Below are 11,404 nucleotides of genomic sequence, written 5' to 3'. Positions count from 1 at the left end.
CTGTTCATGGATTGTCTTCCCCTCAACATTTAAATTTTCAGTGAAAATCTGTGGGTAACCATGTTAGCTGCTAATGCCAAGGAAAGCCATCCACAATCACAGGAGCTAAGGCTTACAATGACCAGAACATGAGAGACCCGGAAGCCAGTGAGCAACTGGATACAGTAACACTCACCTGCTACTCAGAAGCCTAAAGCAGGAGAGCTCCGAGCTTCAGACCTGCCTAGGTACCACAGTGAAAACATCCCCCACCCCCCAATCTTGAATTGAATAAAAAAGTCAGTGAGCAAACTGATCTTTAATGTGTTAGCCTAGAAGGCCTGCTTGCTCTGTGGGCAAGGACCAGTCATTTACATAGACGCATTGTACAGTATTTACAGGAAGGGGCCAGACACAGCATCAGGCTGGGTAGAGAACAGGCAAGAGCCAAATGGGGAAGGAAACTCTAATATCAAAGTGTACGCAGGAATGGGAAAGTGTGGAGGCAGAGGAGGGTCTGGGCTAAATCAGGAGGCAGTCTGCTGAGGCAGACCCATGAAGCCTGGAAAAGTATGGAGGGTGGAAAGGAAGAAAAATGCTACATGAGGTTTCAGAAAAAAAGAATACAATTAGCACTGTGCCATCCACAACTTAAGCTCCCCTACCAAGTAATCTCCCCACCCTTTAAGTATCTGGACAGGAGACTAAGAAAGAGAACTCTGCCTCACGGTAACAAATTCTTAACCAGACTCGCGACAGACAAAGGGATGAGCTAAGAGATTCCAGCAATGGAACTGAAGCCCAGCAGCAAAGTGTACGGGAGCCTTCCCTTAGCACTGCCTTCCTGACCCAGCTTTGGCAGGTTCTTCCCCTCATCCCTAAGTATCTGGATTTTAACTTCAGTCAAGGAGTTGAATTACAATCAGGCTGGCACACAGCGACCATCTCAGCTTCCACCTCACCCATCTGGGTTTCTTCCTTATCTTGTACCACAGTGTCTGTCAGGGCTTAAGTCGTAGCCAGGGACAGATTAGGGTGAGAATAGACAGAATGGAGGATATGAGGCCGCACAGCCCCACAATCCCAGGGCCACAACGCCAGAGGCCGAGTTTGTCCAGTGGGATGAAGAGGTCGCAGGCATTTCTGAGCACATCCAGCAGGAGAGGGGGGTGACCTCGAAGGACACGAGCCAGGAGCAGGATTCGGAGCCGAAACTTCAGAGCCAGTTGTGGCAGACTTCCTCCTGCAGTCCCGGGTCCCCCAGGTCCCCCAGGCTCTACCCCTCCTGAGACTCCTACTCCAGAGGCCTTCGCTCGCCTGCTGTAAGCTGAAGTCTCTTGTTCCATCAGTAGGCGAATCTCATAGGCATCACGGCTCAGATTCATGATGAGGGAAAACAGATAGTATCTGAGACACACAGGGAAGATGCATGAGTTAGAAAAAGCACAAACGTCTACTGAACAACTCTTCTCATGGACTGCAATGGGATTCCACATCAGAACATCAGAAGTGATTGCTATACTCCACTACTAGAAATGTCCATGCTGGGGCTGAGGAGATAGCTTAGTTGGTAAAGGCACTTGCCATCCAGCCTGAAGATCTAAGTTTGATCCCCAGAATAACTGACTTCCCCAAGTTGTCCTCTGACTTTCACAGACATATTAATGTACTTACATGTATCCACATACCCAATATAAATAACCTAGTATATTATACTACATATAAGAAGATGGATAGCCAGGCATAGTGGCACACACCTTTAATCCCAGCACCCAGGAGGCAGAGGCAGGCGGATTTCTGAGTTCGAGGCCAGCCTGGTCTACAAAGTGAGTTCCAGGACAGCCAGGGCTATACAGAGAAACCCTGTCTCAAAAAAAAAACAAGGAAAAAAAAAAGATTTATTTATTTATTATTTTATGTAAAATATTTTATGTATATGAATACACTGTAGCTGTACAGATGGTTGTGAGCCTTCATGTGGTTGTTGGGAATTGAATTTAGGACCTCTACTTGCACTGGTCGGCACTGCTTGCTCCTGTCAACTCTGCTCGCTCAGTCACTGCTCACTCTGGCTCAAAGATTTATTTATTATTGTACATAAGTACAATATAGCTGTTTTCAGACACACCAGTAGAGGGCATCAGATCTCATTACGGATGGTTGTGAGCCACTATGTGGTCATTGGGATTTGAACGTAGGGCCTTCAGAAAAGCAATCAGTGCTCTCACCTACTGAGCCATCTTGCCAGTCTGATAAATCACATTTTTAAAAAAAATATTTATTTATTATATGTAAGTACACTGTAGCTGTCTTCAAACACTCCAGAAGAGGGCGTCAGATCTTGTTACAGATGGTTATGAGTCACCATGTGGTTGCTGGGATTTGAACTCCGGACCTTCAGAACAGTCGGGTGCTCTTACCCACTGAGCCATCTCACCAGCCCGGATAAATCACTTTTTAAAAAAGTTAAAAATATATATCTTGCTGGACTGGAGAGATGGCTCAAAGATTAAGAACACTGACTGCTCTTCCTGAGGTCCTAAGTTCAATTCCTAGCAACCACATGGTGGTTCACAACCATTTATAATGAGATCTGGTGCCCTCTTCTGGTATGCAGCCAGAACATTGTATACATAATAAATACATAACTCTTAAAAGAGGGAACCCTTAGAAGTGGGAATGTAGCTCACTGGTAAGAATATATGCCTTCCATGCACAAGTCCTGGTTTCAATATCAGCAACACCAGAAAAGAACTGTCCTTTCTTGACAACATACTAGGTTTAATAAATCTGACACAGAAAGACTCATGATCTCACTTATGTGTTAAATCTAAATAGCCTACCTTATCAAAGGATAGACTAAAACTGTGGTTGCCTGGGCTGGTGAGATGGCTCAGCAGGTAAGAGCACCCGACTGTTCTTCCAAAGGTGCAGAGTTCAAATCCCAGCAACCACATGGTGGCTCACAACCATCCTTAATGAGATCTGACTCCCTCTTCTGGAGTGTCTGAAGACAGNGCTCACAACCATCCTTAATGAGATCTGACTCCCTCTTCTGGAGTGTCTGAAGACAGCTACAGTGTACTTAATAAATAAATATTAAATAAATCTTAAAAAAACAAACAAACAAAAAAAAAACAAAACAAAACTGTGGTTGCCAGGATTGGAGAGGACAAAAAACAGGAGAACGTTAAATGGGACAACAAACATTCAGTTCTACAAAATAAATAGTTCTATATAGCTAACGTGGTGACTACAGTTAATATATCAGTTAACATAATAACATAGAGTTAATATAATCATGTACTTGAAAGTTGCTAAGTGGGTCGTTGATCGATCTCAGCTCGTGTTCTTATCATTAAAAAGATGTCACCATGAGGTTATGAGTATTTTAAAAATTATTTATACTATGTATATGGGCGTTTTGCCTGCATGTATGTCTGTGCACTATGTGCATGCCTGCCACCCAAGAAGGCCAGAAGAGGGTGTCAGACCAGCTGGAACTGGAGAAACAGGTGGTCATGAGCACCGTGTGAACACTGGGAATTGAGCCGGTGCCCTCTGGAAGAACAGCTAGTACTCTTAACTGCTGTGTCATCTCTCCCACCCCATTATAAGGACGCTGCGCTCTTGACTATGGAGCCCATCTCATCATATACATATACAAAACACCACACTGTACGCTTAAATACATATAATTATACCCCTGAAATAATAAAGAAAAAGCAACTCTCCTGCTAGTCTACAATGTGCTTATGTGTACCTTAAGGTCCTGGCTTAAAATTTATTAGTCATGAAATCTGCCAAGATCAACTCCAAATTTCGGTTTTTTCATCTTTTTTTAAAGATTTATTTATTTATCATATGTAAGTACACTGTAGCTGTCTTCAGACACTCCAGAAGAGGGCATCAGATCTTGTTAAGGATGGTTGTGAGCCACCATGTGGTTGCTGGGAGTTGAACTGTGCACCTTTGGAAGAGCAGTCGGGTGCTCTTACCCGCTGAGCCCCCAAATTTTGTTTTTGAGACCATCTGTCTAATGCGCCATATTCTGTGCTGGAGAGATGGCAGTGATGTGCTTGCAATGCAAGACTGAGACCCTAAGCTCACGTTCCCAAAGTCTATGTCAGTGTTGGTAGACACAAAGACAGGGACTCCCAGAACAAGATGGCTAGTCTGACTAGCATTGTGTAGGTGAGCTCTGGACTCAACTGAAAGACCCTGTGTCGATGAATACGGTGGAGAAAGACAGGGAAGGGAGACTTCCAAAGCCAACCTTGAGCCTCTAGATATATACATGTGCCCAGACATTTGCACACACTTGTGCAAACACACACACACACACACATACACACACAGAGAAATACACTTAACTTGACCCTAGTAATGCAAACTATTTTGAAAGTATGCATTTAGTTGTTCAAGAGACACATACAATCTCTGAGTTCAAGGCCAGCCTGGTCTACAGAGTAATTTCCAGAACAGCCTAAGCTACACTGAAAAACCCAATCTCCAAAAGCCAAAAGACAGAGGACAGAGCGGGCAAGAGAGAGAGAAAGACAGACAGACAGAGAGAGAGAGAGAGAGAGACAGAGAGAGAGAGACAGAGAGACAGAGAGAGAGACAGAGACAGAGAGAGACAGAGAGAGACAGAGAGAGAGACAGAGAGAGACAGAGAGAGAGACAAAGAGACAGAGAGACAGGCAGACAGACAGAGACACAGAGAAGATGTTATATCCAATTTCTAAGAAAACAAAACAAAACAAAACAGAACTCTGCAAAGGTCCAGACATATTAAGTAACTGCTAGAGATACTAGATTATAAATTCCTTAAGCAGAAAAAAAATTTCTTTTTGGAACAGAGTCTTACTCTATAGCTCTGGCTAACCTGGAACTCACTATATAGAGCGAGCATACCTTAAATCCACAGAGATCCCCTCTGCCTTTGCCTCCTAGTGTAGGAACTAAAGCCTGCATCACCACACTTGGCCCAGCTCAAAGCCTTTTACATTTTTGTTGTTTTGGTTTGAGACAGGATTTATTTCACTATGTGGTTCAGGCTGGCCATCAATTTTTTATTCTGCCTAAACCTTCCTAGTGCTGGGATTACAGGTATACATTAGCTAAGTCTTAAAGCCTGTGTGTGTGTGTGCGTGCATGTGTGTGTGTGTGCAGGTGTGTGTGTGTGTGTATGTGTGTGTGTGTGTGTGCGTGCGTGTGCAGGTGTGTGTGTGTGCGTGCGTGTGCAGGTGTGTGTGTGTGTGTGTGTGTGCGTGTGTGTTACAAGGTATGCACATACAGAGGTCAGAGGTAGACATCAGGTGCTTTCCTCTACGGCTCTCTGCCATGTCTCGCCATGTCCCGAGACAAGGTCTTTTACTGAACCTGGAGCTCCGCACTTGTCAGATAAGACCCTGGCATCTTCTCTCCACCTCTGGGAAGCGCAGTACCAGGCTCGCAGGTATGAGCAATGCACCTGACTTTCTGTGGATGCAAACTCAGCTTATGCTTACATGCAACAACCACTCTTCATGACTTAGACACCTCTGCAGGCTGTTTTTGTCTTTAATCTACTCTAGCTACAGAGTCTCTCTGTGGCCATTCTTACCCTACCCCAACTGTTGACGTTGATAAAGTAACTAGTAGCATGAATGTAAATCATAGCATTACATCTGCTCTTAAAATCATCCACTCCCCCCCCCACACTTTTTTAGATTTTTTTTTTTTGTTTTTTTGTTTTTTTGTTTTTCGAGACAGGGTTTCTCTGTATAGCCCCGGCTGTCCTGGAACTCACTTTGTAGACCAGGCTGGCCTCGAACTCAGAAATCTGCCTGTCTCTGCCTCCTGAGTGCTGGGATTAAAGGCGTGTGCCACCATGCCCGGCCAACTTTTTTAGTTTTTTGAGACAGGGTTTCTCTGTATAGCCCTGGTTGTCCTGGAACTCACTCTGTAGACCAGACTGGCTTCAAACTCAGAGATCCGCCTCCTTCTGCTTCCCAGGTGCTGGGATTAAAGATGTGCATCACCACTGCCTGGCTCACCTTTTTTTTTTTTTTTTTTTAAATCTAATAACAATCAACTATTAACCCTAGATACCTCAGCTACACCCTTAACCCTTTAACGTAACCTTGTATCACTCTTTTCATAATCATTAAAGCCGTGTGTGTACACATGTGTGTACACGTGGCATGTGTGCATGTGCGTGTATGTTCCTGTGTGTAGATGAAAATGTAGGCAAGTGCACATGCATGTGCCTGAGACCAAAGGACTCCTCATGCATAGAGACCAAAAGAACAAGCTCAAACCATATTCCTGGTACTGCCTACCTTATTTCTGGAGATAGGACTTCCCATTGGTCTGATTACTGTTTGTTGTGATTATCTGTTTTAGTTTTTTTTATTTAAGATTTTATGTACATAGTTGTTTTGCCTCATGTATCATGTCTTGTGCACCTATGTACATGCAGTGTCTGCAGAAGCCAGAAGAGGGCATCAGAGTCCTCTAGAACTGAGAGTTACAGATGGTTCTGAGCTGCCTTGTGGATGCTGGGCTCCTAGCACTCAAGTTCTGCCAAGTACAGAAGAGGGGGTCTCCTGAGTCTGCTTTTGGATCAAGATGTCTCTCAGCTCTTCCAGCACCATGTCTGACTACAGGCTGCCATGCTTCCTGCCATGATGATAATGGACTGAACCTCTGAAACTGTAAGCCGGCCCCAATTAAATGTTGTTCTTTATGAGAATTGCCTTGGTTGTGGTGTCTTTACAGCAATAAACCCTAACTAAGACATCAGGTCTGCTGGTTTTCACTCACTGGGTCATCTTAAACTTTATGTTTCAAGGATCAGGCACCACATTTGTTTGGCTTTTGCTTAATTCCTGGCCCATGTAAGAAACTGAGAAACGTTTTTGGAAAATCCAAGCCCAATGGGAGGGGCACATGCTTCTGGAGTCCCAGCTGCTAGGGCGGCCAAGGTAGGGGGATTCTTCCAGGAATCCTGTAGCAGCCTGAGCAACAAACCAAGACCCCATCTCTTTATACATGTGCATGGGTATATACGCATATGTGTACACACATGTGAAGCCCAGAGTTCAACCTGGGGGTCTCTCCTCAAGTGTCATCCACCTTGTTTTTGAGACAGGACTTATCACTTGGCCTGGAACTTGCTCATTTTCCCAGGCCGGCCGGCCAGAGAGCCTTAGGAATCCTCCAGTTTAACTCCACACCGCTGGGATAGCAAGAATGTGTCAGTATGCCTGGGTCTTGGTTTTGTTTTTTAACATGGGCTGGGAAATCAAACTCAGGTCTTCATGCTTGTAGAAGAACTGTGTTATCTCAGTCCTATGAGACCCCATTATTGCAAAAGAAAAAGAAGCTAGACATGGTATCACAGGCCTGTAATGCTGTCCTGGGACTCGGGCACCTAAAGTAGGAGAACCCTAAGTTTCAGGCAAGACTGGGCTACTTAGTGGGACCTATCTAAAACCAAAACAAAACAACAAACACACCACACAAGGTGACTCACTAGGGGGGCTGGTGAGATGGCTCAGTGGGTAAGAAAGAGCACCCGACTGCTCTTCCAAAGGTCTGGAGTTCAAATCCCAGCAACCACATGGTGGCTCACAACCATCCTTAATGAGATCTGACTCCTTCTTCTGGAGTGTCTGGAGTACATATAATAAATAAATAAATCTTAAAAAACCTTAAAAAAAAAAAAAAAAAAGAAAGATGACTCAGTAGGGAAAAGGCATTGTCACCAAATGTGATGACCTGAGTTCAGTCTTGAGACCTACATGGTGGAAGGAGAGAACCAACCCTTTCAAAGTGTCCTCCAGAAAGAGTGGTGTGCCACATCCCTCAATCCCTCCATGCAGGCACAAGCACACACACACACACACACACACACACACACACACACACACACAAATAATAAATTAAAAAATGAAAGGACTATGGAATCAAGGGAGGCAATAAGGGTAGACACTCTATGGTTTAGATATAATTAAAGGAATATAATAGTTATCATCTACAACCCAGTCACTTATGTGGCACAGCAAATATAACTTCCATCTGATATTGTTACTTTTTTATGGTGTAAGATGCAAATGAAGATTAGAAACCAAATGGTCAGTTAAGATAGGTATAATTGTCACGACACAGTGGCAGTACTCTGGAGGCAGAGTCAGCTAGATCTCTGTGATTCAAGGCCAGCATGTTCTATGTAGTGAATCAATCAGGGTTACATAGGAAGACCTTGCCTCAAAAAGAGAGAAACATGGCTGGAGAGATGGCTCAGTGGTTAAGAGCACTGGCTGCTCTTCCAGAGGTCCTGAGTTCAATTCCCAGCAACCACATGGTAACTCACAGTCATCTGTAATGGAATCCAATTTCTTCTCTAGGTGTGTCTGAAGACAGCTACAGCATACTCATATACATAAAATATATAAATCTTTAAAAAAGTAAACAATTTACAGTCAGTCCCTCCATGGAGGATTAATTTCAGGATCTTTCCCCCTGCTCACCCATCCAATTCTACCCAAACCCACAGCTGCTCAAGTCCCTTAGATAAAGTGGTATTGCATCTATACATAATCCACACGATCCTCTGTATCCACCTCCAGATTGTTTATAATACTTCATACAATATATGTGCAATGGCTAAAGAATAACGACACAAACAATTTTCACGTTTAATTCACATGCACTTTCCCCCCTCAACATTTCCAGCATGTGGTTGCTTGAATCAGTAGATGTGGTAACAATGGGTGTGAAGAGCCATTGTACACTCAAAAAAAAAAAAAAATTCCTGAGACTCCTCTGTCTCATGTATAGCAGGTTATGGGCCAGGGAAAAGGAAGTGGAGTTAGGCCAGGTGGTGGAAGCTCTTGCCATGCAAACCTTGAGTTTTATTCTCAACCTGAGTTTGGTACCTGGAACTCACAGTAGAAGGAGAAAACCAGCAACTAAAAGCTGTTGTCTGACCTACAGATGTGTGCTGCAGTGCCTACAATAGTAATTTTTATTAATGTAAATATATGGGTCTAGAGTGATGACTTAGTGGTTAAAAGCACCGGATGCTCTTCTCTGGGACTTGGGTTTTGATTCCCAGAGCCCATGTGACAACTCACAACCATCTGTAACTACAATTCTGATGCCCTCTTTTGGCCTCTGCCAGCACCAGGCACACAAATGGCGCACAGACATGCAGGCAGAATACCCATACATGTACAGCAGAATGTTTACTATTACAAGCTATGCAAGCTTTGCAGAATGAAGGCTACAAATAGTCTTGTAGGATAAAAGGAAAACCAACCTGAATGAACGCTGTGCCCACTTTTCCTGGTCCACTCGGGGAGCTAGCCCTGACTTCCCAGCCCATAGAACATTGTCACAGGCGAAGTACAAGGCTCGGTTGAGGTGACTAACAGTGATGCAGAATCTCAGAACGACATCCGACAGGTGCACAGCTCTTTTGGCTGACTCCAGGGCATCCGTCGAGTTCCCAAGGCGTAGCACTTGTGGAGAATACAAGGCAAAGCAAGGGTTTGAAGTCGAGAGGCAGGGGTGGGGATGGGAAAAAAAAAAAAGAAAGAAAAGTAAAAGTTGAGCAAGCAATAATAACATACAGGAAGGAAGAATAAAAATAATTTGTTCTTTTTCTTTTCTTTTTTTTTTTTAAAGATTTATTTATTTATTATATGTAAGTATACTGTAGCTGTCTTCAGACACTGCAGAAGAGGGCATCAGATCTTGTTACGGATGGTTGTGAGCCACCATGTGGTTGATGGGATTTGAACTCCGGACCTTCGGAAGAGCAGTCGGGTGCTCTTACCCACTGAGCCATCTCACCAGCCCCCATTTGTTCTTTTTCTTAACTTTCAATCGTAATTCACTTTTGTGCCAGTTTAGTTTTTACGTGCCGTGTCTCTCCAATCAGCGCTAACTTCCTTATACCTGTTCTTACCTCAACTGGAGGCAAGCAGGGGAGTGGAAAATGATGGCGAACTGGCAGAAAGGGAACATCCAGGAAGGAGAGGCCATGGGCTACCAGCTGAGGGTGATAAGAGGGAGGTTTGCTTTACTTACACTTTCGGCCGAGGCTCAGGTGACCCTCCAGTTGTCGAATCTGTTTCTGTAACTCGGGACTAGCCCCATGTCTCTGCAAAGCATGGCCAAGAAGGGAACAGGCATATTGGGCGGCCCTGGAGGGGAGGACAGGTAGAGTAAGGGACAGGGGCAGGCATCCCTAACCCCTCTGCCAACAATGTCCTCCGTGGGCTGGAGAGGTGGTTAGGAAGAGCACTTGCTCTTGCAGGGGACCCGGGTTCCACTCCCAGCACTCACAAGGTGGCTCACAACTGTCTGTAACTCTAGTTCTAGGGGCTCCACCACCCTCTTCTGTCCTCTGCAGGCACTAGACACACATGTGGTGCACATACATACTTGCAGACCAAACACTCAGACAAATAAGAAGTAAATTGGTAAACAAAAACCCCGCCAGGGACACTTCCTCTGTTTCACACCAGTATCTTTCCGTTTTTCTTCAAAGCCAAGGGAAGAGAAAGACATGCGAAGAAAATAAAGCCTAGAAGACGGTGGAGAGCACTCTTTGGAGTTAAGAGACTAGAGTTTTGAAAATGATGAGGCCTAAAGGGGTCAGAAAGCAGCCCGGGGTCCATCGCAAATGTCCACACTGCGATTTTATACATGAAACACGACAGAGGAAGATCTAGTTGAAGGGCAGATTGCTTCTCCGGACAGGTAAACTAAGAGATAGATTAAGGTCCTTGAACTGAATGGAAACCAAAGGAGAGCCGAGATAGCGCGGCTCGTAGGTCACAACTGGCGAGAGGACGCAGAACCGAGAGGATCGCCCCTCGTGCCACCACAGCAGTGAGGAAACTGTTGCTCTCTGTGGACACGGTAACCCTAGGCGGCCTCCCCGCTGGCCCGCTCATGCCTCAGTTTCCCCATCTTTCCCTTGAGCAGGGAAGAATCATCTCACAACCGGCTGCGGAGTGAGCCTCCGGGGCCGCGCGGGCCCCCGTAGTCACAGCTGACCCTTAGGGACCCCGTAGCGCGCCCGTCGCCTCGCGGGACCCTGCTCTGCCCTCCCGCCCGCGCTCCTCCGTCGGCCGCACCTACACAGCCGCTCCCGGGCTTGGCTCTGAGCACTGAAGCGGACCCAGGCGTCCATGACAGCGGCAGCCCGGGCCCACGGCGCCGCAGCCCGCCTGCTTCTAGCCCCAAGTCACGCCTCCTGGGCGAGCAACGGGGCTTCGCGAGGGACAAACGGCGGCAGGAAAGTCAAGCAGCGGGAGCCGGCCTTGAAGTGGAATTTCAGGACGCGAAGCGAGATCGTGGGTGCATTTCCGGCAGTTCACCCCACTCTGGGATGGTCTCCAGCTTTTAAGCACGCCCCCAGGAG

At 45.7% G+C, this 11,404-nt stretch overlaps 1 protein-coding gene across 1 annotated transcript; it reads right to left on the bottom strand.

Moving 5' to 3' along the window:
- Positions 1-278: 278 nt before the first annotated feature.
- Positions 279-11,404, bottom strand: Pex11b (peroxisomal biogenesis factor 11 beta). Its single transcript, XM_021196599.2, has 4 exons — positions 11,118-11,404; positions 10,063-10,178; positions 9,290-9,491; positions 279-1,386 (listed from the first exon to the last, which is right to left on the bottom strand). Exons 1-4 carry the CDS (start codon positions 11,171-11,173, stop codon positions 981-983), a joined length of 780 nt encoding a protein of 259 aa, XP_021052258.1. The 5' UTR covers positions 11,174-11,404; the 3' UTR covers positions 279-980.

Source organism: Mus pahari, chromosome 4 (genome assembly GCF_900095145.1).
Source record: "Mus pahari chromosome 4, PAHARI_EIJ_v1.1, whole genome shotgun sequence".
NCBI lineage: Eukaryota > Metazoa > Chordata > Mammalia > Rodentia > Muridae > Mus > Mus pahari.
This window is presented reverse-complemented; position numbering and strand designations above follow the sequence as displayed.